The following is a 24,447-nucleotide window of genomic DNA, read 5'->3' on the forward strand; positions in this document are numbered from 1 at the left end:
CCATATCCCTTCTCCAATACTCCTTTGGTTCTTGTAGGACTTGGCCCTTTTTGGCCAAAGTCCCTAAACTTTTTGCTTTCCCGTAGGCCTTTTTCAGACAGTGTTGCCAACTTAGGTGCTTTGAACACTTTGCCACTGCTAAACAGTGTCATAGTGTAAGTGTTCCCTGTATAAAGTAATGGTAATTGGTTGTCCATGATTGGTATGTTTGCCTTACTAAGTGAAGTCCCTAGTAAAGTGCACTATGTGTGCCAGGGCTAGTAAAGCAACTGCTATTAGTGGGCCTGCAGCACTATTTGTGCCACCCACACAAGTAGCCTTAACAATCATTTGCAAGGCAATAGGTCTCGCATTACTGAAAGTTTGAGCTATTGGCATTGCATTTTTATTTTCAACTCCAATAGGTCAAACTTTCAGTAATGCCAGACCTATTGCATTGCAAATGCTTTTTTATCACTGTGAGCATGTAGTATCACATAATTGGTCCCCATAACAAAAATCCTCTACTGAGGACTGGCTTCCCCATCCAGAGGCTGGCACCAGTCGCTCAGACATGTTTTTTTTCCAGTGAGCATGCAGTGGTTGCTGCATATTTCTTGAAGACACAGTTAACACCAGCTATGCCCCTGTTTCTATGGAAACAGCACCAAGGTGCAAAGCACAATTAGCTGTGCTATTAGAACAATGTTTTTAACGCAATAAAACGTAACTAACATAATATGGAACGAAAAGGTACATGACCGTCGGCATGGCGATGTGTGTATGAAGTAAAATTGGCATTATCTGATGAATAGAAAAAGAACCTTGTCTGTATACATAGATGTGGTTATGCCGGCTCCGAGGTTTCTCTGATCATCGACTGCCTTCTTACAACCACTCGCCGAACAGTAAAGGCTGCACGTCAGATCCGGACACGCACCATGCATGGCTTGTGGCCTGCCTGCTGCCGGCTCTGGGCTGCAGGCGGCCGCGGTACGCCATGGTAACGCAGCGTGAGTTACAGACTCACGGTGCAGCCACGCGCCAGAGAGCTTCCCAAGCGGCCGTTCCCGCAACCGCGGCAGTTCACTCTGCAACAAACAACCAAACTGCGGTCTCTGCCGCGACAATTGACCAACAGGCCAGTTGGATGTGTGCAAAAAGCGGATCCTCTCCAGAGAACTGAGCGAGACCCGCGCATCGGCGAGTAAGCAGATCAGTTGCTCGGTATCCTTTGGGATGTGATCTACCTTGTGCACGGGCGGAAAAACAGCTATCGATCTTGAGAATTCATACAAGGGCCAACGTGCCTCCAGCTCTCCAGACCATGCTGCATTCTTTGGCTCGTGTGTTAGGCATGCACGGCCGGAGCTGCTTGTCCCCATCAGCTGCATTTGACTACCTCCTGGCGTTCTGGAACCGATACAGTTCAGAAAACACTGACAGACCTTGACGTGTGAAACTGCCGCAAGCTTGTTTTATTAAACGTGTGCCTCTGCAATCTGCGGCCGTGACTGCACCAGTGCAACAAGTGCAGCGCGCCTCTAGCCCTGCACACGTTGGCAACTGGCAATTCGAGTACATACTGTCTGCTGCACTGCACATGCATGAGCCTAAAGCTTAGCTTACTAATGGTCATATAACATCAATGTGCATGTGCTTATGAGACTGAGATCCTGCGCGAGATGCAGAGACTGAAACACTGCACGTGTATGGGGCTGGCTGCGGCACCAGAATGAGCTAATGAAGCTGGTACACTGCTGATGCATTAGCTAAGGCCCCTGGAGTACTGGACCTGCATGAGATTGAGAGGCTGCGATGATTCGCACTTAGGCGCTATTGACACCGGTTCTCTGTGCATGCATGAGCTAGTTACAATCAAACACAGTTTGTTCATGCGCAGCCACTGCAACACTGCCAATGCCTGTGCTGCTCGCCTGTGATCTAGCTAGGGAAACTGTACATACAAGAATCACGAATGCTGGATTCTGCACATCCATGAGCCAGTGAGACTGGAATGTTCACATGTGTGAGACAATAGGAAATAAGCACGAAACACACGAGCTCATGAGAATGGAACACTGCATGGGTGAGGAAACTGCTCCTGCATTAGCAAAGAGCGGGGGGTGGATGGACAAGTGAGAGTCAAAAGACGGGGGTAATATAAACACAAGTGTTAGACCTGGCACCATTGGCGTGGGTCTCGCTTCCATTTTTGCTGTTGCCTCATGTGTTTTTGCTGGTGTTAGATGCTTTGGGCACTGTGCCACTGCTGTCAAGTGCCTCAGTGCAAGTTCTCCCTACTGTAAAATGTATGTATTGATTAGTGGTTCCATGATTGGATATTTGGTTTACTTGTCAGACCCTAGTACAGTGCACTGACTGTGCCCAGGGCATGTAAATCCAAATGCTGCTAGTGCAGCACTGGTTGTGCCACCCACAGAAGCGGCCTTGTAAAATGTGTCTAAGGTCTGCCATTGCAGAGCCTGCGTGCAGTCTGGTACTGTCATGCTGACTGGGCAAGTGCACCCACTTGCTAGTCCCTAAACCTTCCCTTTTCTTCATATTAGTCACCTCTATGGTAGGCCAAAGGGCAGGGTGCAGGGCAAGTATAAGGTAGGGCAAGCCCTGATGTGTGTGGCATGTCCTAATAGTGAATTACAGCCTTTTTCGTTTTTCACTATTGCAAGGCTACCTGTTCTCCATAGGCCCGAATGGGCTGCTGGATTGTTACATGTTTATAATCCTAGCAGACTCAGAGTACATGGTAGAAGTTCGAGTTTAGTATGCCTGGACTCTGAATAATTAAATACATCTTTTAGTGAAGTTTATTTTAGTATTCGGTGTTTGCAAATACCACTTTTAGAAAGTAGGTATTTGCTTGCCTAACCATTTAAGCCTGCCTCTGCGAGGTTGTGTATTCCTTGTCTGGAGTTTGAGTGACAGGGCTGGGGGATTCCAGGAGACAGAATGAGTCAGCCCAGTGGTGAATAGAGAGATCTGCATCTAGATGGGAGGGAGGAGTTGCACCTGGGACCTGAATAGGACTGTGCCCGCCCCCCACAGTGCTGGCTCCACCCCCTGTGGTGAGTCTGATGTCTCTGCCCTGCACACTGAAAGAAGAGAAGGAAGACTGTCAACAAAGTGCTTCAGGGCTGTACTTGCCTTCCACAATGCTGGCTCCACCTCCTGTGGGGCGTCTCATGTTCCTGCCCTGCTCTGTGAAAGAAAAGAAGAAGTCTGGTCAACAGAGTGCTTCAGAACTGGTTTGGACTGGGCACAGGCCCCTCTCCCCTCAGAGAACAAAGGATTTGGGGGTATATGTATTGGGACCCTAGATCACTCCTGGAACTGACAAGACGAAACCTCTGCCGAGGAGAAGGAACCTGAAGAAACTGAGGGGAGACTATTCCCAAGCTGAAGTGCAGCTTGGGGGGATTGGCATGCAGTGGTTGCCTGACTGCCAAAAAGAGGAGAAAGAACTTTGGACTTTTCTTTCACTTGTGCAAAGATCTCCAAGGGCTTGGAAGAGAGCTTGCCCCCTGACCGAAGTCCCAGGACCAGTGGACTTCATCAGCCTTTGTGATTTGCTGCTGGAAACAAGTGGCTACAGAGGCAGGGAGCAGTGACCGACTCTCACGACTGGCCCAGTGTCCCGTAGGCACCGCACCAAGCAACGTCCGCCTGGAACAACGTAAGCTTTGCGCTTACCGACTCCGTCCTGACGCCGTCAACGAGCCGTAGCCTGCACCGCGACTGGAAGGACACCGCGACGTGCAACGCCTCGCTACACCGAATCGAACTGGTCTGACTGACGCAGTCACTACTGCTGACTTCGAGTCCTGTGACCGCACCGGAGTTGGGCACCGCCTCGCACACTTTGCGACGCACCGCCTGACTTGCACCGCTGTCCGGACTGACCGACGCCAGCTCCCGAACTCCGGCTCTGTCGCCGCACCGTAAAGCTGGAAGCACCGCAACGTCCGCCTCGAAAAACGCAAGCTCTAAGCTCACTGACTCCGTCTCGACGCCGTCAGCCTGCACTGCGACTGGAAGGACACCGTGACCTGCAACTCTTTCTTTTTCTACACTGCGACGAACCCCGGAACTGGCTCGCACAAACTGTGCCGGCCGCCTCTAGGAAAAGGTACTGTGACTGAGTCTGTCGACATTTGAGTGGGCCCGGACCGGCGCGGTCTGCTGGATTTGTTAGACTCTGTGTTCTTTTCAGCAACGCTGTAGCCGGACAAGGCTACCATCTCTCACAGAACCTTGAATTAAGCCTTTTTAACCTGAACTCTTGAAACTTAATAGTACTGTGGATTCTTTTTGTCGTTTATTGGTCTTGTGATAACTCTATATAAAGTATACTTAATTTTTGATATAAAGCCTGTGTGGTGTCCATTTGTAGTGTTGTCACTGGGTTACTGTATGTGGTCACAACTGCTTAACTTACAACGCCTCTGAAATAAGCCTTGACTGCTCGCGCCACGCCGCCTAGAGGGTGAGCAGGGGTTATTTTGAGAGAGTAATTCCCTTGCCCTGACTAGAAGAGAGGGTCCCTGCTTGTCACAAGTACCTACCTGTACCAACCAGTGACCCCCAATTCTAACAACAAGTATAACATCAAAGTACAAGAATGCAGGTATGCGACCTATATTGTTTAGGAATCTGCACCTGTTCGAGGCAATTGGACCAATCGCCTGTGTTCCTGCCAACACGCGGGAGGGAGCGAGCACTCGGTGTAGCTGTCGGTCATATTCTGACCAGAGACCAATCACAACTGAAGCCATTCTTTGATTAAGAAACAAGAAGCACACAAGACGTCAGCGGTTCTTTCATTTAGTTGCTTCCCTGTGAAATGGATCAAAAAAAGAACAAGCCCGCGAGTTTCTGGGCATGATAATTGAAACCACATGGCAGCGGTGCGCGTAATAGACACCAATAGGCCATCGGCAGAGCAATGCACCCGCCTTTGGCCAATTGCTTGCTGTCTTTGATAAAAAGACGCACGCAAAGGCCAATTGTGTGGGCCAAAAGAAAAAGCACACGCACAAGCGTGTGAGATTCCAAGGTCCGTTTTCAAACCCCTACATGAGGTCTCTCGCTGCGCGAGCAGTTGCGCACTGCAATGCAGGCGCAAGACCTAAAAAGGGAACGCAGGCCTGCCATTGCATGGCCTGCGTGCAGTTTGTTAAACTGCCATGTTGTTCTGTCAAGTGCATTCACTTGCCAAACCTTACACTTCCATTTCTGTGTACATCAGACACCCCTAGGGTAGGTCTAGGGTACCCCCTGGACAGGTTGCAGTGCATGTGAAAGGTAGGACGTGTACTAAGGTGTGTGTCATCTCCTGACAGTGAAATAACCTCCATTTCGTTTTTCACTGTGGAAAGGCCATCTTGCCCATAGGATAGAATGGGAAGGCTGTGTAATATGTTTTCCAGCCTATCTTCCTAACAGCTTAAGCTGGAAAGGTGAAGTTTAGTATGCTTGAACTCACAATGTAATAACACATCTTTTTATGTAGGTGTTTTTAGCATTGTGTGTTCAGAAGCCACTCTTTTAGAAGTGGCTGAGTTTTTGTGCTCTAACATTTCTGTGGGTCTTTGCCTGGCTGTGGATTGACTGTCTGGATTTGAAAGCGATAGGATCTGGGGAATATCTTGACCTAGGGGAGGAGGTGAGACCGCAACAGGCTAACCTGCATCTGGAGTGTAGGGGGAGGAGAATCCCTTAGAGGTGAAGAGGCCTTGGTTGCTGCTATAAAACAATTGTCTCATCTCCTGCTGAGTGATTGAGAATCCAAACCCCCACTAATCAAAGGAAGAAAGGTTCCAGTGGCAGGGAGGCACTCAGAACTGGTTTGAACAGGGGTCAGTGCCCCCTGAAGCCCAAAGACTTCAAAGCCATTGAGGGGTATACCTATGAGAGCTGAAGCCCCTGCACTTTGGAGAATGGCTTGATCAAGTGTGAACAGGACTGGAGCTACTTCGTGGTCAAGAGGACCTTTGCCAAGGAAGAAACAACTGAGGAGACTGAAGGATATGACTGACCCTTGCTGTGTGATCTGGTGCTGGCCTGCAGTTTGCTGTTTCAACCAAGGAAAGGCTAAAGGGACTTTACTGTGTGCTGTGTCCCCCTTCTTGAAGGACTTTGCTGTGTCCTGAAGTAACTATCCCCAAGGGCCTTAGGTGAACTGGCTCCCTGTTTGGAAACACAGGAACATTAAAGTTTCCAGGAGTCTCTCAACGGCTCTGTGGGAGCATGCCTGTTGTCGTCTGAGAACCTCGTAAGAACTGCCTGTGATCGAGGGCACCTGGTGTCCAAGTGAGTCTCAGTGATGCTGTGTGCGTGTACTTTATGCAGCACTGAGATCTTCAGGAGGATCAGACTGTGTTCGGGGGCACCTGGAATCCAAGCAAGGATTAGCAATGCGGTGTGCGTGTGAATTGTGCAACCTGAACCCCGTTGTGAGGATTGTCCTGTGATCGTATGCACCGGAATCCAAGTGAGTCCCATTGACGCTGTGAGCGTGTGCGTTGTGCACCGTGAGACCTTCGTGAGACCTTCGTGAGGATTTCCCTTGTTATCGTTTGCACCGGAATCCACGTGAGTCTCGTCGCCACTGTGTGCGGGTGCGTTGTGCACCGGGAGACTTTTGTGCGGATTCGCTGTGTTGTCGTGTGCACCCGAGTAAAGTGAGTCTCAGCGACGCTGTGCGTGTGATCTTCGTGCAGCCTGAGACCTGTGTGTGGAGTGCACAGTGATTGTGCACCCGGAGTGAAAGAAGACTCAGCGACGCTGCGTGTGCTTTGTAGCAGCCTGAGCTCCTCCGGCAGTCCTGGAGGAGCTGTGTTGCTGGCCCTCGTGTCGACTCATGGGGCTTGGAGAGAGACGCTCTCGGCCTCTCTCTCGTTTTGGCAGTGCAAGCCTCTGCTTTGGCTCATATTGTGGGCCTTATTGTCAAAGGGAGTGGCGGTACAGGGGCCGGAGTGCGAAGCTGCACTTTGGAATTACATCGTACTGTGTTCGGGCAACTGTGAGAGGCTGAAGGTAAGAAGAAGAGGCGGAGGGACCGCCTAAGTCCCGGTGATCGGGGCCCGAGTGTACTACATAGTATTCCATTTCTGAGAGCAGAGTACTTGGCTGACATATTACAACATTTCTGTATAACAAACTACTTGATTGTCGTATGACTCATTTCCTTCTTCCTGCAAACCCAACTACCTGATTAGCGTATTGTGCATTGCATTATTCCTGCATAACGAATTACCTGATTAGTGTATACGCATTACCTCATTATTGCAGATCGACATATCTGGTGGTTGGATTACGCGTTGCATTCTTTTCATTGCAGAGTGTCTGATTGCTACGTTACGCATTACAGTATTTTTACATTGCAAAGGTACCTGATTTCAGCATTACGAACTGTATGATGTGATTAGGAGTACAGGAGAATATTTAGACGTGCTCATTGACATCTCCAGAACTTACAAGGGCTAGCTAGCCTAACAACCGGCCAGGAGAAATATTACACAACCTCATATGTTGGTTTTATATTGTGTGGTCTTATCGTATTTATTTTTACATAAAGTTTATACTTGTTTTATAAAATGTGTGCATTCTATTTGTGGTGTCATCATTGGATTATTGTGAGCGTGGTTGCACATTTGCCTTGAAAGATAAGTCTGGCTGCTTGTGCCAAGCTACCGAGGGGGTGAGCCGGGCTATCTAAGAAGGTGACCTTCCTTTCCCGGACGTTGGAACGCGGCTCCCTACTTGGTTTAAGGTACCTACCTCAGCCAACCAGGGATCCTGGGTTTTACAGTTCTCTACCACAGTTTCTAAATGCTGACAAAGGAGGATTGCCCCTCCTGATCCTTTTCCAAATGCTGACAAACAGTATTTTTACAGGAAATCTCTATCCCAAGGTTGTCAGCATTCAGAAGACGTGTCAAGGAGGTAGCAATTATCTGCCTCTGTCTGGGTCAATACATGCAAAATATTAATGTTTCTTGAGTACCATGCTATTTAGGTTTCCGCTAGACAGTGCATTGGCTGTCCCGAAGAGATGTGTTGTGTTCCATCTGTGGGCGTACAGGCCGCCCATCTCCCACCATTGGTAAACTGCAGCATCATTCTCATTTTCTTTGATTCCCTCCGTCATGGCATGTTGGTGTCATCCCTCCTTCTATGTTTGGCCCTCTCATAGCACTTGGACCACGTACATGTCTCTTTACACTGCTCCCAGTTCGCGGAGCTATTTTGTTTATAAGCACTCCATAGGAGTACTTGTGTTTTCAGGCCGTCTCTCTTGTACACATTATACATAGCACTAAAATGCATGCACATAAACAAATGCATTTCTTAAAAAGTTGGTAAAATACGAACAACACGTCATTTTTTCATTGTCCGATTACTCCTCCGTACTGGCCCCAGTCACTGTCTGCAACCTCTCTTGCCAGACAGCAGGAACCCCAAGAGCCTCAGAACGTGATCACCTGACACCAAGACGCACACTGCACCCGAGCCCCATAACCCAGGGAGAAGTTTGGTCGGACTGGTCCCCAGTCCCTGCCTTTAGTCTGTTTATCTAGGCTCCCCTACAAGTGCGAGTGCCTTCTGCAGTGCGACTCAGCCGGAGAAACCACCATTACAGCTGAGCCTACTAATCCGGTTTCCAGTAGTTGCCCTACACGCCAGAGCATCTTAAGCTCTGAGCCCCTGTGAGGAGTGGGCATAACCCTGTCCCAGAGTTCATAATTCCACCAAAAACAAGATGGTAGAACCCTTCTTTTTCATGGAGCACATCCACTTGCGAACCTTAGGAGTGTGACTAGCTTGGTGGTGCAACACACTAACTGCATAGCTAATTTCCTGCCTGTCTTGGTATCAACTACATCTCTGGGCAGGGGGGGCATCACCAAGGATTGAGGGAAGTAAGGGTTGCATGGCAAAGGGGACTGAGGCTTTGAAGCAGGCATTATTTCTGGTCTTTAGGAGCGTGGGCCCTCACCTGCAGGGGTCAGAAATGTGTCTGTGGTGGCAGGCTGGATGATACCAGTCAGCCAGCACACTAGATACTGGTAGGTTTTCTAAGGGGCACTTCTAAGTGCATGTCATAATAAAGTTAGTACTGGCAAAGGTACAGATTAATTAAGACACAGTGTTTGATACCAAACATCATAGGTTTCGGTAAAGCCATCATGTAGCTGGGGAACTCGTAAGGACCAGTGCCCAGTACATATACCAAAGATGGCTTCCCTGTTGATTTGTACCATCTGGTAATTGAACTAGACAGCACAGGAGCACAGAGGCATTATGTTGATATGTTCTCACATGTAACATATTGCACCCTGCCTTAGGGCTACTTGGCCTGCTGTAGGGGTGACTTGCATATATTAAATGCAGACATTTTGGCATGGCACTCAGCAAGTGTGCCATGTTGTGTTTTCAAACATGGTTTGCTCCAAGTCATGCAATCTGCGATGGCAGTCTGCATGCAATTCGTAGGGGCGTCCCTTAGTGTGGGATAATAAATGCTGTAGCCCTTAGGAACCCTGAGTGCCCATGCCCTCGGTACCAGGGGTGCCATTTACTAGGGACTTGCAGGAGTGCTAAAGAGTGTCCCAATTGTATTACAATTAGTCCATTTTACCTTAATTTTAGGAATAACGCACCGGGGCTTGGTTACCAGGGACCAAGTGCATATACTTCGAAAAACATCCAAACCAGTGCCAAAATGTGGGGATGACCATTACAAAAAGGGGCTCCTTCCTACGCCATGTACCAACGATAAAAAAATGTTTTAAAAGTGAGCAACTTGTTTTCTCAAAAGCTTAGCTTTGTCGACAAACTTCAAGCAAACTCTAGGATACTCTACAAATCAGGTAAACCACACCCTTCCCCTTTGATAATGCAACACCCTCCTTTAATATTACAAACAGAGAAACTCTATTGCTTGCACACATACCATAGCAAACAACTCAACCTCTAAAGATACACAATTACGGAATTGCTCTCAGTGGGGGGGGAGAGGGCTAGGGGTGCACACACAACAATCTTGTCAACATGCCACCATCCCTCCATATCCTAATATATGAGGAATTTGGTACACTTTCACATTCTGACAAACAGAATCCACAGATGCATCAACCTGTATATCCGATCATTTTGCTCTAACAACCTAAAATCAATTAACCGTTCCCAGCTTTCTACAGTTTGCAACACTGCATCAGATGCCCTTTTTCTAAGTGTAAATCTGCCATTGCTCACTATGCCTTCTAGTCTAAAACATACACTCCCCATCTCAGATCCTTAATACAGAATAGTGCTGTAGTATTACATTGAACCGTGCATATTCACATTTAAGGATTCTCAATTGATCTGAATAATTGCTTATTTTTTCTAACAATATTATGATTTGATTTTGAAGCTATTCTACAAATTTAAAACCCTCTCCACATTGTGTTTTCTGTCACTTATGAATTCTTTTCAACATTCTCCTATCTCAAGTCCCTCTAAGTTTAAAGCAGGAAGAGTCTTGAGTTTAAATAACATTGATCATGCTTTATTCCTTGATGCTCTCTATCCCTATCACTCAACCACCTTAAATGCATCACTATAAATAGAATGTCTATGGTTTTATAAACCAGCTTGCGTCAGCCAAATGTAAACTGAAAGACTGAGTAAAACATCAAAATGGTTTAAAGGTACAAGTCCGAGGACAATTCTATACTTTCAAACTTAGATGGTAAAAATGTTCCACCATCTCCAAACCCAAATATAGACCAAAAAAACTCTTTGGGATTTTACATAACTAATCACATGAGACTGCCATCTTGTGTCAATCAAGACATGAGGAACTAATTGAGGACTTCACTAAAAATATCTAATATATTAGAATTGACAATGACAACCTTCACCTTGCACACGTGCACATTATGGCTAACTATAGAAAAAAATCTTCCTACTTCCTGGACAGTTTTAGCTTTTAAAATTATTACAGATGCAGAATTGAAATGGTTCAGTGCTAACACAAAAAATACACACTGCTCATCGGGCGATCCACCTTAAAGGCCTTAAACCCCTATGGCTTGAAATCCACAATGACTCCCTTGTTCACAGAATCTTCCATGATCCACTCAAATTTGGCTCTCATTATCCTCTTCTTAAAAAGCATTCTACTGATATTAAACTTCATGTAATTGCGACCCCCCCACTCCCTGCAGTACTCCATCTCATGGCAAAAATCCTGCAGTTATGCTTAGCAGCACAAGTAGAGAAATACATTGTTGACTACCTACGCCTTAATGAATTGCTATCTGGCTTCTTCCTTGGGCAAATAAAAATGACACCGTACATACCTATTATGAGGGAAAACGCCTGGCTCCTTGTTTTCAATTATGTCGGATCCGCAGTATTTGATCCTTTTAAAAACCTAAAGTGACACAATTGATATTAGTGGCACCATTCTGTAGTGGTTTCCATTACGTATGACATTTACATCTAGCTTTCTCTCTTTTGGTCTCTTTCTAACTCTACCCCCTTTGGGTCCTCAAGGCTGTATACTCGCCATCGCTCTTCTATCTATATGTAGAACCTCTGGGGGAAGCTCAAGATAAATGTGGGATCTCTTTTCCTCATCTCGCAAAAATACACAAAAGTTGATGATGGTAATAGCCTTCTGAGATTCACCTCCTGCCTCACTGAATAAAAGGTTTGTGTGTTCTCTGAAGCTGAAAACTCTCGACCAAATGTCTCCTCAAGTGAATCACTTGTCTTAAACCGTGACAAAATCCTCAGTCTTGAGATATATGTAAAAAATATGACCAAGAGTGCCAGATACCAATTAAAGCTTCTAAGGAATGTTAAACCATTCCTTCCGAAATGAATTTCAAGCTCATGCAATTTCACAGATTGTGTATGAGAATGCCCTTTTCACTAGTCTTTTCCAAAATAATCCTACAAAATGCTGCCAGGATGATATATAGCACCTAAGAAGTTTCATTGTTGATCACCTATCCTAGCTTCTCTCAAATGCCTCCCAGTTGATATGCAAACAAAATTGCTTTCAATAATAATAATAATAATAATACTGGCATTTATAAAAGCGCGAACAGCTACCTCACATGGAGGTGTCCCGGCGCTAAAAAGAAACCGCAGCCACAGAGGGGAAGGCAGGAAAAAGATGCTAGACTATCTGTGCAAAGAGCCAGGTCTTTAGGAGTTTCCTAAAGATGGATTCTGACGAGGCAGATTGGATGAAAGAGGGGAGGGAGTTCCAGAGCTTCGCAGTGCCTACCGAGAAAGATCTGCCTCCGAGTCTCGCCCTACACACTCGGGGTACGGCCAGTAGGGTCTGCGAGTTCGAGCGCAGGTGTCTCTCTTGATGGTAGCGGGGGAGTCGGAGTTTGAGATACTTAGGACAGTTCCCATTTTGTGCTCTGTACGCTAGAGTGAGAACTTTGAATTTAACTCTGCTAGCCACTGGGAGCCAATGCAATGCGTGAAGATGCGGAGAGATATGATGTTTGAAAGGCACATGTTTTATCAATCTCGCAGCCGCATTCTGCACGCTCTGCAGGCGTTGTGTCAGATATTTCGGGAGGCCCAGATAGAGGCCGTTTGAATAGTCCAGTCTGGATGTGACCGTCGCATGGACCACCGATTTGCGACAGTCAGTAGGTAGAAGAGAGAGGAATTTCCTGAGATTGCGGAGTTTAAAGTGGCAGCTAGAGGTAATATGTTGTATGTGGGAGGAGAAGGAGAGCGTCTCGTCCCACCAGACACCCAGATTTTTTGCCTTGGAACCAGGGGTGGGGGCAGGACCCATTTCGGTAGGCCACCAAAGGTCAGGGGGGGGAGGGGTACTTTTCCCAAAGAATAGTACCTCGGTTTTGCTAGCATTCAATTTTAACTTGTTGGTGTTCATCCATCTGGCAACGTCACGAAGACAGCCTTTCATTTTACCGAACGCTGTTTCTGACATCTCAACGTATGGGAAGACTAGTTGCGTGTCATCCGCATACGAGATCGCCTTGACCCCCCATTTAGAGATCAAGGTAAAAAGTGGGGCCAGATAAACATTAAAAAGCAGCGGGCTAAGGGCGGACCCTTGCGGGACGCCACACCACAGTTGTTTAGGTTCAGAGGAAAAAGCACCCAGAGCAACTTTCTGAGAACGATTCGTCAGGTAGGATTTCAGCCAGCTCAGTGCCATGTCCTCTAAGCCAATGTCCTTCAATCTAAGCAGCAATCCACCGTGGTCCACAGTATCGAAGGCGGCAGATAGATCCAGGAGCACCAGCATAGCCGATGCTCCTGAATCCAGCGACCACCTGATGGACTCAGCAACCTCAATAAGGGCAGTTTCAGTGCTGTAGCCAGCCCTGAAACCGGACTGTGTTTCGTGTAATATGCCTCTTCTCTCGATGAAACTATTAAGTTGGCGCTGGATGAGTTTTTCGAGCATTTTACCCGGGGCTGCTAGTAGGGCTGCTAGTAGGGAGATGGGGCGGAGAACCTTAACCAAAATACCTTTACCAGAAATTGAAGCTAGCTGAAAGGCCTTTAGCAACTGCTCTTATCTCAACTATAAGACACAACAATTCAGGACTCCGTACCCCATTTAAAACGGTTGTGCCTCTCAACAAATCTGATATCTCTCTTGTCTTTTACGGTGGAATTTTTCTTATCCTGTACTGCTTCACTCTGCCTCTGTCCCTGCTATGACTTTCAGCATTCCTCAGGGTAGTTGAGTAGGAGAGGATAGCCTTGTACCCTTGATGTCACTTGTTTGAGATCTTCTCAGACATCTGTTACATGACTATAATTGGATTTTGAAAACCTTCTACTCTTTCTTTATACTGTTTGTTTTCTTCTGTGAAATGTTTGCTGTATAGTGATCACTCTCCCTCTTTAACATAGTCAAATTGTGTATCTTTCTCTATTAATATAAAACAGAATCCAGAGGAGTGTACCGACCTGTTGAATGATTTGCAGAACTGCATTAAAAAAGCGATGGACAAAAAATCCAGTAAAAAAACGCTTGAAGGTATGAAATGGAAAATTGTATCACTTCTGCTATCTTGTGTTAAATGTTTTGATGTCTAGTAGTTGTGTGATGAGTTGTTTCATTACCTTCTGATAACATGTGTTTCCTTCTACCTTATTTTGTCTTAACATCTTCACATTTGTACAGCTCCTGAGTTGAGTGTCTGACATCATGGGATTGGGCAAGTAGAACAGTAAATGGAAATGTTCTCTTGAGTTCCTCACAGTTTACTGAAAACTGCATTGATATGGCAATTTCGGAGCATTTGTCAAATGCGTGGAGAAATCTTTGGTCTAAGCAGTATTGCACCTAATAAGTTGTTTTTTCTAAATCACTCGGCGTAGTGAGAATTCCTATTCTACTGTTTACTAAAAAGGCAGCGATGGCTAATGTGCCGCTTGTATGAATGAATGTATGTATGTGTTTGCTTAGTAGGAGCCTAGTCAAAAGGCAGTGGAGATATGCTACCTGTACTTGTTCTTCGTGAAGTGGGCAGGAAATGCTTCTCCAGAGACCTGAGGGGGTAAGAAGGGACACAGGAGCAGTGCATCAAGATGGTCTGAGGGAGAATCCCCACCAGGTTAAGCTAAAGATGGTTGCTGCGGCAAGTTCTAAACCAGTTTTGCTTCCCTCTGCTGCATCCTTCAACCTGGTCTATTTCCAGATGCTGCTGGCATTTCTGCTGGTCCCATCTGTCAGACGTCCTTCAGGATGTGTGGAAGGATCAAGCACAGCTTATTCTGATCATACCAGAATGAGAGAGGAGGTTCCAGTCCGCTGATCTTTTGGTGGTTAGCACTCGGCTGTTCGCTTGTAGATTGAACTCAGCCAGGTATTGACTTGTTGCCTTTCTGGTGAGTCTGCTCGTGTCATCTTAGCAGCGGCAAGCCTCTTGCTAAATCCATCATCAAGGGCTACTGGAATACGTTTGTTTAGTAGTACAAACCGGAAGGCATCAACCCATTTAAATTTCACCTCTCTGACATCTTCGGATTTGTGGTGTTACTGGCTCAGTAGAGCCTGGTGGCCGGTGCAGTTAAGGGCTGTCTTGTGGCCATGTTTGTGTCATTTGTCTTGATTAATCTTTTCTGTTTAGATTGTTTAGATCATGACTTGACTAGTTTTCAGAAAGGTTTACTTTATGTGGTCCCTCCTGCTCTCTTTATTATAACTCTCTAAAAGTTTAACCTTGTTTTGACTTTCTTGCTACCTTCTTCGTTCAAGCAGATGCACAGTTGCCCAGGTCAACTTCTTACTCTGACAGTTTTTTTGGTGTCGATTAATTCTGCTCTCAGGTTCTATGGTTTTAAATCCCTGTCAGTTTGTTAATCCTTCGGTTTGTTTTCTACCCATTAAGTTGGTGAATCCCATCTGCCTATCTTTCATATCAAGCTGGTTTCTGTGTTCCAGATGGCGCAAACTAATACTCTGCCTCCTTAGCATCAAACCCAGAACGAGGAACGTCTGCATGGGCTGGATCTCAGGCATTTGTTGTTGCATTACTTCAACTGAACACAACAGAACACAGTTGATGACCTGGTTTTTGTGGGCTTAACTAAAGCTGAACCAGAACAATACAATGACTCAACTAAAACTTTACTGCTAGATCATCCTCTCTAGCAAGATCTACTATGGCCTATGTAAGCAAGGACCTCTTTTTTGTATGAATACCTCCCACCCCCAAGTTTTCGGAGTTATGCTGCTGGTTTTTGAACTCTGTAGTAGTCTGGTCCCTGCTGTCCAGGCCCCAGTGCATGTGCTCTAACACTCACATTACATGTGCAATTGGCTAGTACTGGATTGGCTCATTGAACTTATTTCCAAGTCCCTAGTATATGGTACTTGAGGTACCCAGGGCTACTGAGTTAAATGTCACTAGTAGATTGCAGCACTTAATTATCCCGCCACTACAGTGACACGTGTAAACGTGTCTTTATGCCTGCCACTGAAGCATTAAACCTGACAACTTGACATGGCAGAATAAATCCTTTTACTGGGTCAAAACCTTCCTTTTTAATACTAAGCCATCCTTAGGGAACGCCTCAGTAGCCCACCAGGAAGGGTGCCAAGTATTAAAATGAAAGGTGTGTCCTTTTGTGTTCAACATGCCCTTACAGTGAAACCCCAAAATTGCTGTTTTCACAATGGCATAGCCTGTCGTGGAGTTTCACTAGCTGCTGTGTTTAGTGCTAACTTCCATTTGGGACCAACAAAGATATCACTCAAAGGTATCAAATTAAATGGTACATTATAACCGATACATTGCTGAGGTCAGATTTAAAGTAACTTTAATAGGGGGAGACTTAGAAATTCACCACTTTGTTGCTCAAACCTTCGGTAGCCTTTATTGTCTGCCTGCTACAGTTTCACTCGAGACATCATTCTGCCCCTTTGGTAGGACGTGTGAAGAACTGCCAGGAATGGGGAACAGAAAGAATTGCTGGAGTGAGTAGGTGGCGCCTCAAGCAGTCAAGCCGTATGACTACTGGGCAGTGGCCACAGATTCAAAGAGGCTACCATCTCAGTCAAGCAAATAGCAATAACACATTTGCATGCCTGCTTCTTTGTATAGGCAGACAGGCTGTCATCTCCTCCAGAGGAGGAAACCCCGCTGCAGAACTGGTTTTCCAGGAGGAGTGGCTTATTATGCTGGGTGGCCAAACTCCCAGGAAGTGATGTAAAGTAGGAAGGGTTCCCTCTTGAACTATTTCCACTGTGGCTAGTGAGTCCTCCTCTCCCACAAACCAGAAGCTGGCATAAAAATGGTACCCCAGACGCACAGTCCTTAGCTCACTACTGGGCTGGAAAGAAGACAGAGGGACTGTTCTGCTGCTCCCTGGGCCCTACAAAGAGAGGCTGCGCCAAAGACTGGACTGTTTCGTTTGCACTCGAGAACTGCAACGAGGACTGTGCATGGTGTGCCCACTCATAGAACAGAGCTCCACTTGTGCCAACATGGAAGAAGTGACTTCATGGGCTAGGTGGGTAGCCTCCTGTTAAGCTTCTTAGCCACCAAAAGCTGAAGAAACCAGCACCCTTCGAGAGCCTAGCTTCCAGGAATGCCTGCCTGCCACTTGACAACCAAGTGCTTTCTGGGAGTTCAGACATCCCCAAGCCAGTGGGACCCATAGCTTAAATAGACTCTGGTCTACCATAGTTGTAAGCAACCTGTGAACTTGCACTGTAACCAGTTGACCAAGTGGCGAGTGGAACTGCACTGGACCTCCCTATCTCATCATGGGACATAGATTCTTGAGGCCGGAGACACACCCTGAAGTTCATAGACCTGGAGTTGCTCCAGGAAAACTCGCAGCATTTCTTGATCATCTTAGCGTCATTCATCACCAGCATCAGGACCACTCTTGGATCGATCCTGTTAAAGGAGTAAAGTGCACTGAGGACACTAAGACTGCTGATTACAACCGGCACTCTGAGCAGTCCCCGAGACTAGCTCTCAACTTATAGTGGCTAGTCCAAGAGGAATCTAACAGGCTTTTTGCCTGTAGGCTACAAACCCCTTTTAGTGATTTATTGCATCTAAAACACTAAAATTACAGCATTTTACTAACCTTTTGGAAAATTAGATTTCCAATTCCTCGAAATTTGTCATTTTTGTGTCGATCTAAAGTTAAAAATACATTCTATTTTCAAAAATTGGTGTTGGATTTTTATTGCATCATGTTTCTTACTATTCTGTTGTTTTGGTACTTCTAAATGCTTAATGCTGTGTACTTGTTCCCTTGTTTAAGCTTGGCTGCTCTGTGCCTCAGCCTCCTATGACTGAGGTTAAGGTTTGCTTGAAAAATATAACTCGACTTTATAAAGATTGTGACATAATTACATGGTGAGGTTCTCACAAGCGCACCACATAATAATTAACGTTCCTACACCCTGGGCAAGAAAGACCCTCTGTTGCGTTCGTGAGCATTTAGAAAGGACCATGGCTGCTGTCGCAAACGTTTCTGGAAGCTTTCTAGTTGCCGACATGCCTTGGCTGCCACATAGTCATCCTTGCATACTTTTTACAAAGACTTACATCCTCGCGTGGGGGGCACTCAGTGATCATAACTTCGCCCTACCTGTGTTAGCTGGTTACTCTGCACTACTCAGTCCATGCTCCCTGGAGGTTACTGCTTTGGGGTTCGTTCATTTTGTGTGGAATCCGTGAGAGTTGCATAATCTTCCCACAGATTCCTCACTTGCCTTATGAGCTTATACTGCAACTAAAAAGATCTTAAGGTATGCAAACCAGTTGTGTGCTGTCTTTGTTATGGATCTTCTAGTTCATGTCCTCATGCCTTGATGTGTTGGTGCGAAATAAATATATTTATATATATCATCAGATAGAGAGCAGCAGATGGACTGCTGATGAGTTGCCCTGCAGCGAATCCACCATTGATCCCGCATTACAAAAGGAACATGCTGCTTGAAGGCTGACTTTGTCAGGGCATAGTTGTATGCACGGGCGGGTCACTGTACCTGGCTTGCGGTTCCAGTTTGTCCTGTCCCTTGGGCGTGATCGACGTACTGGGCTGCATGGGATAACCCCGGGTACAAAGAGAGGAAAAGTACTCACTTGAGGTACTTTCCCTGTCCTCTCTCTGTTACTACATCTTTTGTCCAATGGGATTCCTCACCTGGTCTTTAAATAGACTTCCCACGAAAATCTTCACTTTTGGACTTTCAGCATACAACCAGCATTGATAAAGGCATCCGCCGAGACGTGTCTGCCAAGAGCTGTGATAGAGGACATAGTGCTATTTTATTGTGCTGTATGGTGGCATTATGCTTCTGAAGGGCAACTCATGCATGTGTCAGACCCGTTTTTTAGCTACAAAGCGGTATTGGTGGTGTAAATATGGCGGAGGTCGGCTCCGCATGTGACACGCCTCTCGGTTTGGAACTCCGCATACTAAGGACCCGAAGCCCATTTCGACGTCAACAGGATCAGCCGAACCGTTCAACGCCGAGCAGGCCGCCAAACTGGGGAGAAAGAAAAGACGGCTCGAGGCCGAAAAGGATAACATCCTGCAAAGAAAGAAGGAGTTCGACAAAAAGATGAAGAGGTTCGCGATTCCGTCGAAGCTAAATACGGTGATCATTTAAGTAGAAAAGGAAGAGGACTTTGAAGCCGAAGAACCGCCGAAAAGTCCCGAGACCCAGGACCATCCGGAGGAGGAAGCCTTCTACTACCAGGAGGAGGGCGATGACGATCAGCGGACGATCCTCGGCTCGGCATCCTCGGGGACACAGGACCTGGAGTGGCAGGATCTCGACACCGAAAGCCCAGAAGAGGCTGTGGACACGTACCCTTCGAGGCCTTCACCGTCAGATGACATTAAGGTCTACAATATGGTCATCAAGAACGCGGCAACAGCTTTTGGAGTCAAACTTGATGAGGAAAAACCGAAAGCAGACTTCCTCTTGGAGACCCTGCTCCCCACACAAACTAGGAGCCAGTACCTCCCCATGCTTGAGATTGTCATGGCCCAGGGGAAGAAGGCGTTCAAGGAACCGGCAACATGCAGGTCAGTTACGCCTAAGACGGAGAAGAAATATAAACACTCCTCTAAGGATCCTCCCTACATCCGAGGATCAGTTACGGAAGACTCCATTATTACGGCGACCGCCAGGAAAAGGGCAAATGTGCCAGCAACATCAGGGCCACCACCAGACAAGGAAAGCAGGAGGATGGACCGAACGGGAAGGAAGATAGAAAGAAATGCAGCGATGCACTGGCACATGGCAAACCCAAACGCCCTGCAGAACAGGCACCAGTACCAAATTCTGGACGAGATCAGACAGCTGATCAAGCACCTTCCAGACGAATACCAACAAAGAGCTTCACACCTTGTGGAAGAAGGGAGAAATGTGGCAAATTCTTGCCTCAAAACAGCCTTGGATGGAGCTGATACGTCCAGCAGGCTGATGATGTTGGGAATCACAGAGAGAAGGCAGGTCTGGCAGGATCTCAAACCAGAGGTGCAGCACAACATTCTAAGCACGCCGTTCAATGGAGAGACACTGTTTGGAGCGCCGGCCGATGAAAAGCTCACCCAGTTCAAAAAAGATAACTAAACTGCAAGGTCCATGGGGGCCTTACAATTCAGGGGGACGAAAAGGGGTACTCCGTCGCAGAGACCGAACGGAAGAGGGGGAAACCAGCCAGGAACGTCACACCAGACTTTCCAACAGTCCCACCAGGGCGACAGCCAAACACAACAAGGGCATCAAAAACAAACCTGGCACTACCAACAAAGGGGCCAGTCCTTTCGTGGGAGGGCGAACGGATGTGTTCAAAATAAGAGGGGGCCAACAACCCGCCTCTGTGTGACTCCGTCACGCAATACGTGCCCACCCACACAACTTCTCCCAGGGTGGAGCACAACAAGACCAACACAGAGTTACACGGACAAATCATCAACGAACATGTAACACCCGTAGGAGACAGGCTAACTAATTTCTTCCGGGAGTGGAAGAAGATAACCACAGACAAATGGATACTCCACATCATACAGTTCGGATACTGCATAGAACTGGAAAAGACACCGCCAAACAGGAAACCAAAAAAGGCGCAGTCAGGAAAGGAGCTAGAGCTACTTCAAAAGGAAGCGTAGGAACCCCTCCAAAAGGAGGCCATTGAACCAGTACCATACAGAGAAAGGAACAAGGGAGTGTACTCAACCTACTTCCTGGTACCAAAGGTGGACGAAACACAGACCCAACCTGGACCTAAGGTTCCTAAACAAGTACATAAAAACACAAAAGTTCAAGATGACGCCCCTACAAGAGGTCATTACTCAGATAAGGGACGGAGACTTCATGGCCACCATAGTCCTCAAAGATGCCTACCTGCACATCCCAATGAACAGGCAGCACAATCATCTACTGAGATTTACCATCAACAAAGATCACTACCAGTTCACAGCCCTAGCATTCGGACTAAAATCCGCACCAAAGGTCATGACAAATTGCCTCGCCGCAGTGGCAGGGATACATGGATACCCTTACCTGGACGACTGGCTAATAAAGGCAAGTTCACACAGGACAGGCAAAGAACACGCACAGCACGTGACAAGTACACTGGTTGACCTGGGATTCTCCATTCACTGGGGGAACTCCTCAATGGAACCAGAGCAAGTAAAAATCTTCCTAGGAGCACAGATCGACACCATACAGAGCAGGCTGTTCCCCAGCGACAAGAGAACACTGGCCCTGCTGAAGGAGACGCGCCTCTACCAGAAGGGGCGAGCTCTGACAGTGAGGACAGCGAGCAAGATCATGGGCATGATGACCTCCTGCATACATCTGGTCCCAAATGTACGGCTCCACATGAGACCATTCCTGGAATGGCTGCAAGAACAATGGTCACAAGGTACAGGAAGTTGGGAAGATCTAGTGGTTGTAACGCACGCAGTGCAGGAAGAGATGTCGTGGTGGAACAAGGAGAACATAACCGGAGGGAAGCCTTTAACACCACCGACCCCAACGGTGACCATCACCACAGACGCATCCCAGAAGGGATGGGGAGCACACATGAGCAAGCTCAGGGTGAGGGGTCTGTGGACTCCAGCGTATGTGGTCAAACACATCAACTACCTGGAACTAAAGACGGTGTTCCTTGCCCTGAAAGCCTTCCAGGCAAAACTGTACAACCAGAGAGTGTTGATCCAGACAGACAACACAACAACAATGTTCTACATCAACAAGCAGGCAGCAACACAATCAGCCCTGCTATCGAACCTAGCACAGGAGATATGTAGATGGGCCATCCCACTAAAAATAGACCTGCTAGCCATACACCTACCAAGGAAGGACAATGTGGAAGCAGACTGGCTCAGCAGACAGACATCGGCATCCCACGAGTGGGAGCTCAATACACAGGAAACGCAAAGGCTTTTCAGAAGGTGGGGAACACCGACAATAGACCTATTTGCAACACGCCAGAATGCAAAATGCCAAAACTTCGCATCCAGGCAACCAGGGGAAGGATTCCTGGGGAATTCCCTATGGATAAGCTGGTCAAAAACATTTGCTTACGCTTTTCCCCAGATACCACTGATACACAGGGTACTCAACAAGTGCAGAATCAGCAACATGACTCTGATCCTGGTGGCACCCCAGTGGGCCAGGCAGACCTGGTAATCACAGATAATGGAAATGGCACAGGGTGCACCCCACAAGTTCGGGAAAAGGAAAGACTTACTCTCCATGCAAAACGGAGAAGTACTACAGCCAGAGGGCCTCAGCCTAGCAGCATGGCTCCTGAAGGCATAGTTTGCACACCTGAAGTTACCTGAGAGCACCATGCAGGTACTACGAGAGACAAGGAGACCTAGCACACGAAGGTGCTATGTGGCAAAATGGAAGAGGTTTACACAATAGTGCGGCAAGAAAAAGCTACACAAGATGATGACAAGGGAATCAACGGTGCTAAGATACCTCATGCACCTGCTAAAGGCAAAACTAAGTTCATCCTCACTAAGAGTACACCTAGCTGCGATAGTAGCCTACACAAGAGGAGAAACAGGGAAGAGCTTCTTTACATCACAGATAGTAAAGAGATTCCTGGAATGGGCAAAGAGGATCGCACCACCAAAGAGGATGCCGCCACCGCCATGGAACCACAATTTGGTCCTAACAGAGCTCATGAATGCGCCCTTTGAACCCATTCATAAGGCCTCCCTAAAAATGCGAACAATGAAAACAGCCTTCTTGGTGGCAATCACCTCGCTGCGCAGGGTGAGCGAACTACAGGCGCTAACGCTACATGAACCCTACATCCAAATACACAATGATAGGGAGGTGATGAGAACTGACCCACACTTTATGCCAAAGGTGGTGTCAAGGTTCCACATCAACCAGACGGTACAAATACCAAGCTTCTTTCAGAAACCGGCCACAAGCGCAGAGAGGGCACTGCACACTCTGGACGCTAGAAGGGCAGTGATGCACTGCATAGATAGAACCAAGGAACACAGGAAGAGAAAATAGTTTTTTTGTGTCTTTCGCTAGCAGTTTCCTGGGTAGACCAGTAACAAAGGGAACCATCACACGATGGATCGCACAAACTATACAATTCTGCCACAGACAGGCAGACGAAGAACTAGCAGAAGGGGCACGGGCCCACTCTACCAGGAAAAAGGGGCAACGATAGCCTTCTGGCTAACACACCCATTCAAGACTTATGCCTGGCGGCAACATGGGCTTCAGTGCACACGTTCACTAAGCACTACTGTGTGGATATAAAAATGAACAAGGAAGCACAAGTAGGACAGATGGTGCTTCAACATATATTCAACAACCAATGCTCATCTTCCACCCAGCCACCACAAACTTAACAAACCGCTACAAAGTCTATGCACAGCATAGTGAATCCAGAAAGATTCACGCTGCAAAACGAATAGTTTCTTACTTGTCGGTGTAGTTTTGCAGCTTGAAGATCTTTCTGTATTCACTAGCGAACCCACCCACCTCCGTCAGAAAGATGAGGCTGGAGAAGCAGGTGGTAATACAAGGACAATACAGAAGCAGACACCTTGCACAAAGCGGATAAATCACTTACTTGAAAAGAAATACAGAACATTGCCAAAGGATTCGCAAAAGAACACAAAACAAGAAAAAATAATCCGAAGATGGCGCCCACAGGTGTACATAACAGGAAGTACACCAAAAGGTGGGACGTCGACACCCTCCGGCCTGGCCTGGGCTGTGGTGTAGGCATCAAGGAGAGAGCAGCAGAGGGAATGCTGATGAGTTGCCCTGCAGCGATGGAATCCACCATTGATCCCGCATTACAAAAGGAACAGGCTGCTTGAAGGCTGACTTTGTCAGGGCACAAATGTATGCACGGGCGGGTCACTGTACCTGGCTCGCGGTTCTGGTTTGTCCTGTCCCTTGAACGTGATCGACGCACTGGGCTGCATGTGAGGTACCCGGATACAGAGAGAGGAAAAGTACTTTCTTGAGGAACTTTCCCTGTCCTCTCTCTGTTACTACATCTTTTGTCCAATGGGATTCCTCACCTGGTCTTTAAATCGACTTCCCACGACAATCTTCACTTTTGAACTTTCCAGCACACTACCGGCATTGATAAAGGCATCCGCCGAAACGCGTCTGCCAGGATCTGTGATAGAGGACATCGCCCTATTTTATTGTGCTGTATGGTGCCATTAAACTTCTCCCAGTGCCCCCAAACAAATATTATCCCTCTTGCCAAGAAATGTGTGCTTCTTCTGCACTATGAGATTAATTGGGCCTTTACTTGGTGTCACCTCGACCCACAGTATGGTGACTCCTGGACTCATGTTAGCTTTGTTAATATACAAATTCTAAAAGCTGACCTACAGACAAGTGAAATATATTTTTTATCATGATTCATTTTTAATTTGTCTCTCTTTCGGTGAGGG

The 24,447-nt window shown here is 47.0% G+C and overlaps 1 protein-coding gene across 2 annotated transcripts in view; it reads left to right on the forward strand.

Annotated features, from left to right (window-relative positions):
• The window catches only part of MYBBP1A (MYB binding protein 1a), a 678,288-nt gene that overhangs the window by 292,762 nt on the left and 361,079 nt on the right, over positions 1-24,447 (forward strand). For both annotated transcript variants that reach the window (XM_078679447.1, XM_078679448.1), the window contains exon 14: positions 13,948-14,038. In XM_078679447.1, coding sequence (XP_078535573.1) covers positions 13,948-14,038 — 91 coding nt within the window. The remainder of the gene's footprint in view (positions 1-13,947; positions 14,039-24,447) is intronic.

Source organism: Lissotriton helveticus, chromosome 3_1 (genome assembly GCF_964261635.1).
Source record: "Lissotriton helveticus chromosome 3_1, aLisHel1.1, whole genome shotgun sequence".
NCBI classification, from domain to species: Eukaryota; Metazoa; Chordata; class Amphibia; order Caudata; family Salamandridae; genus Lissotriton; species Lissotriton helveticus.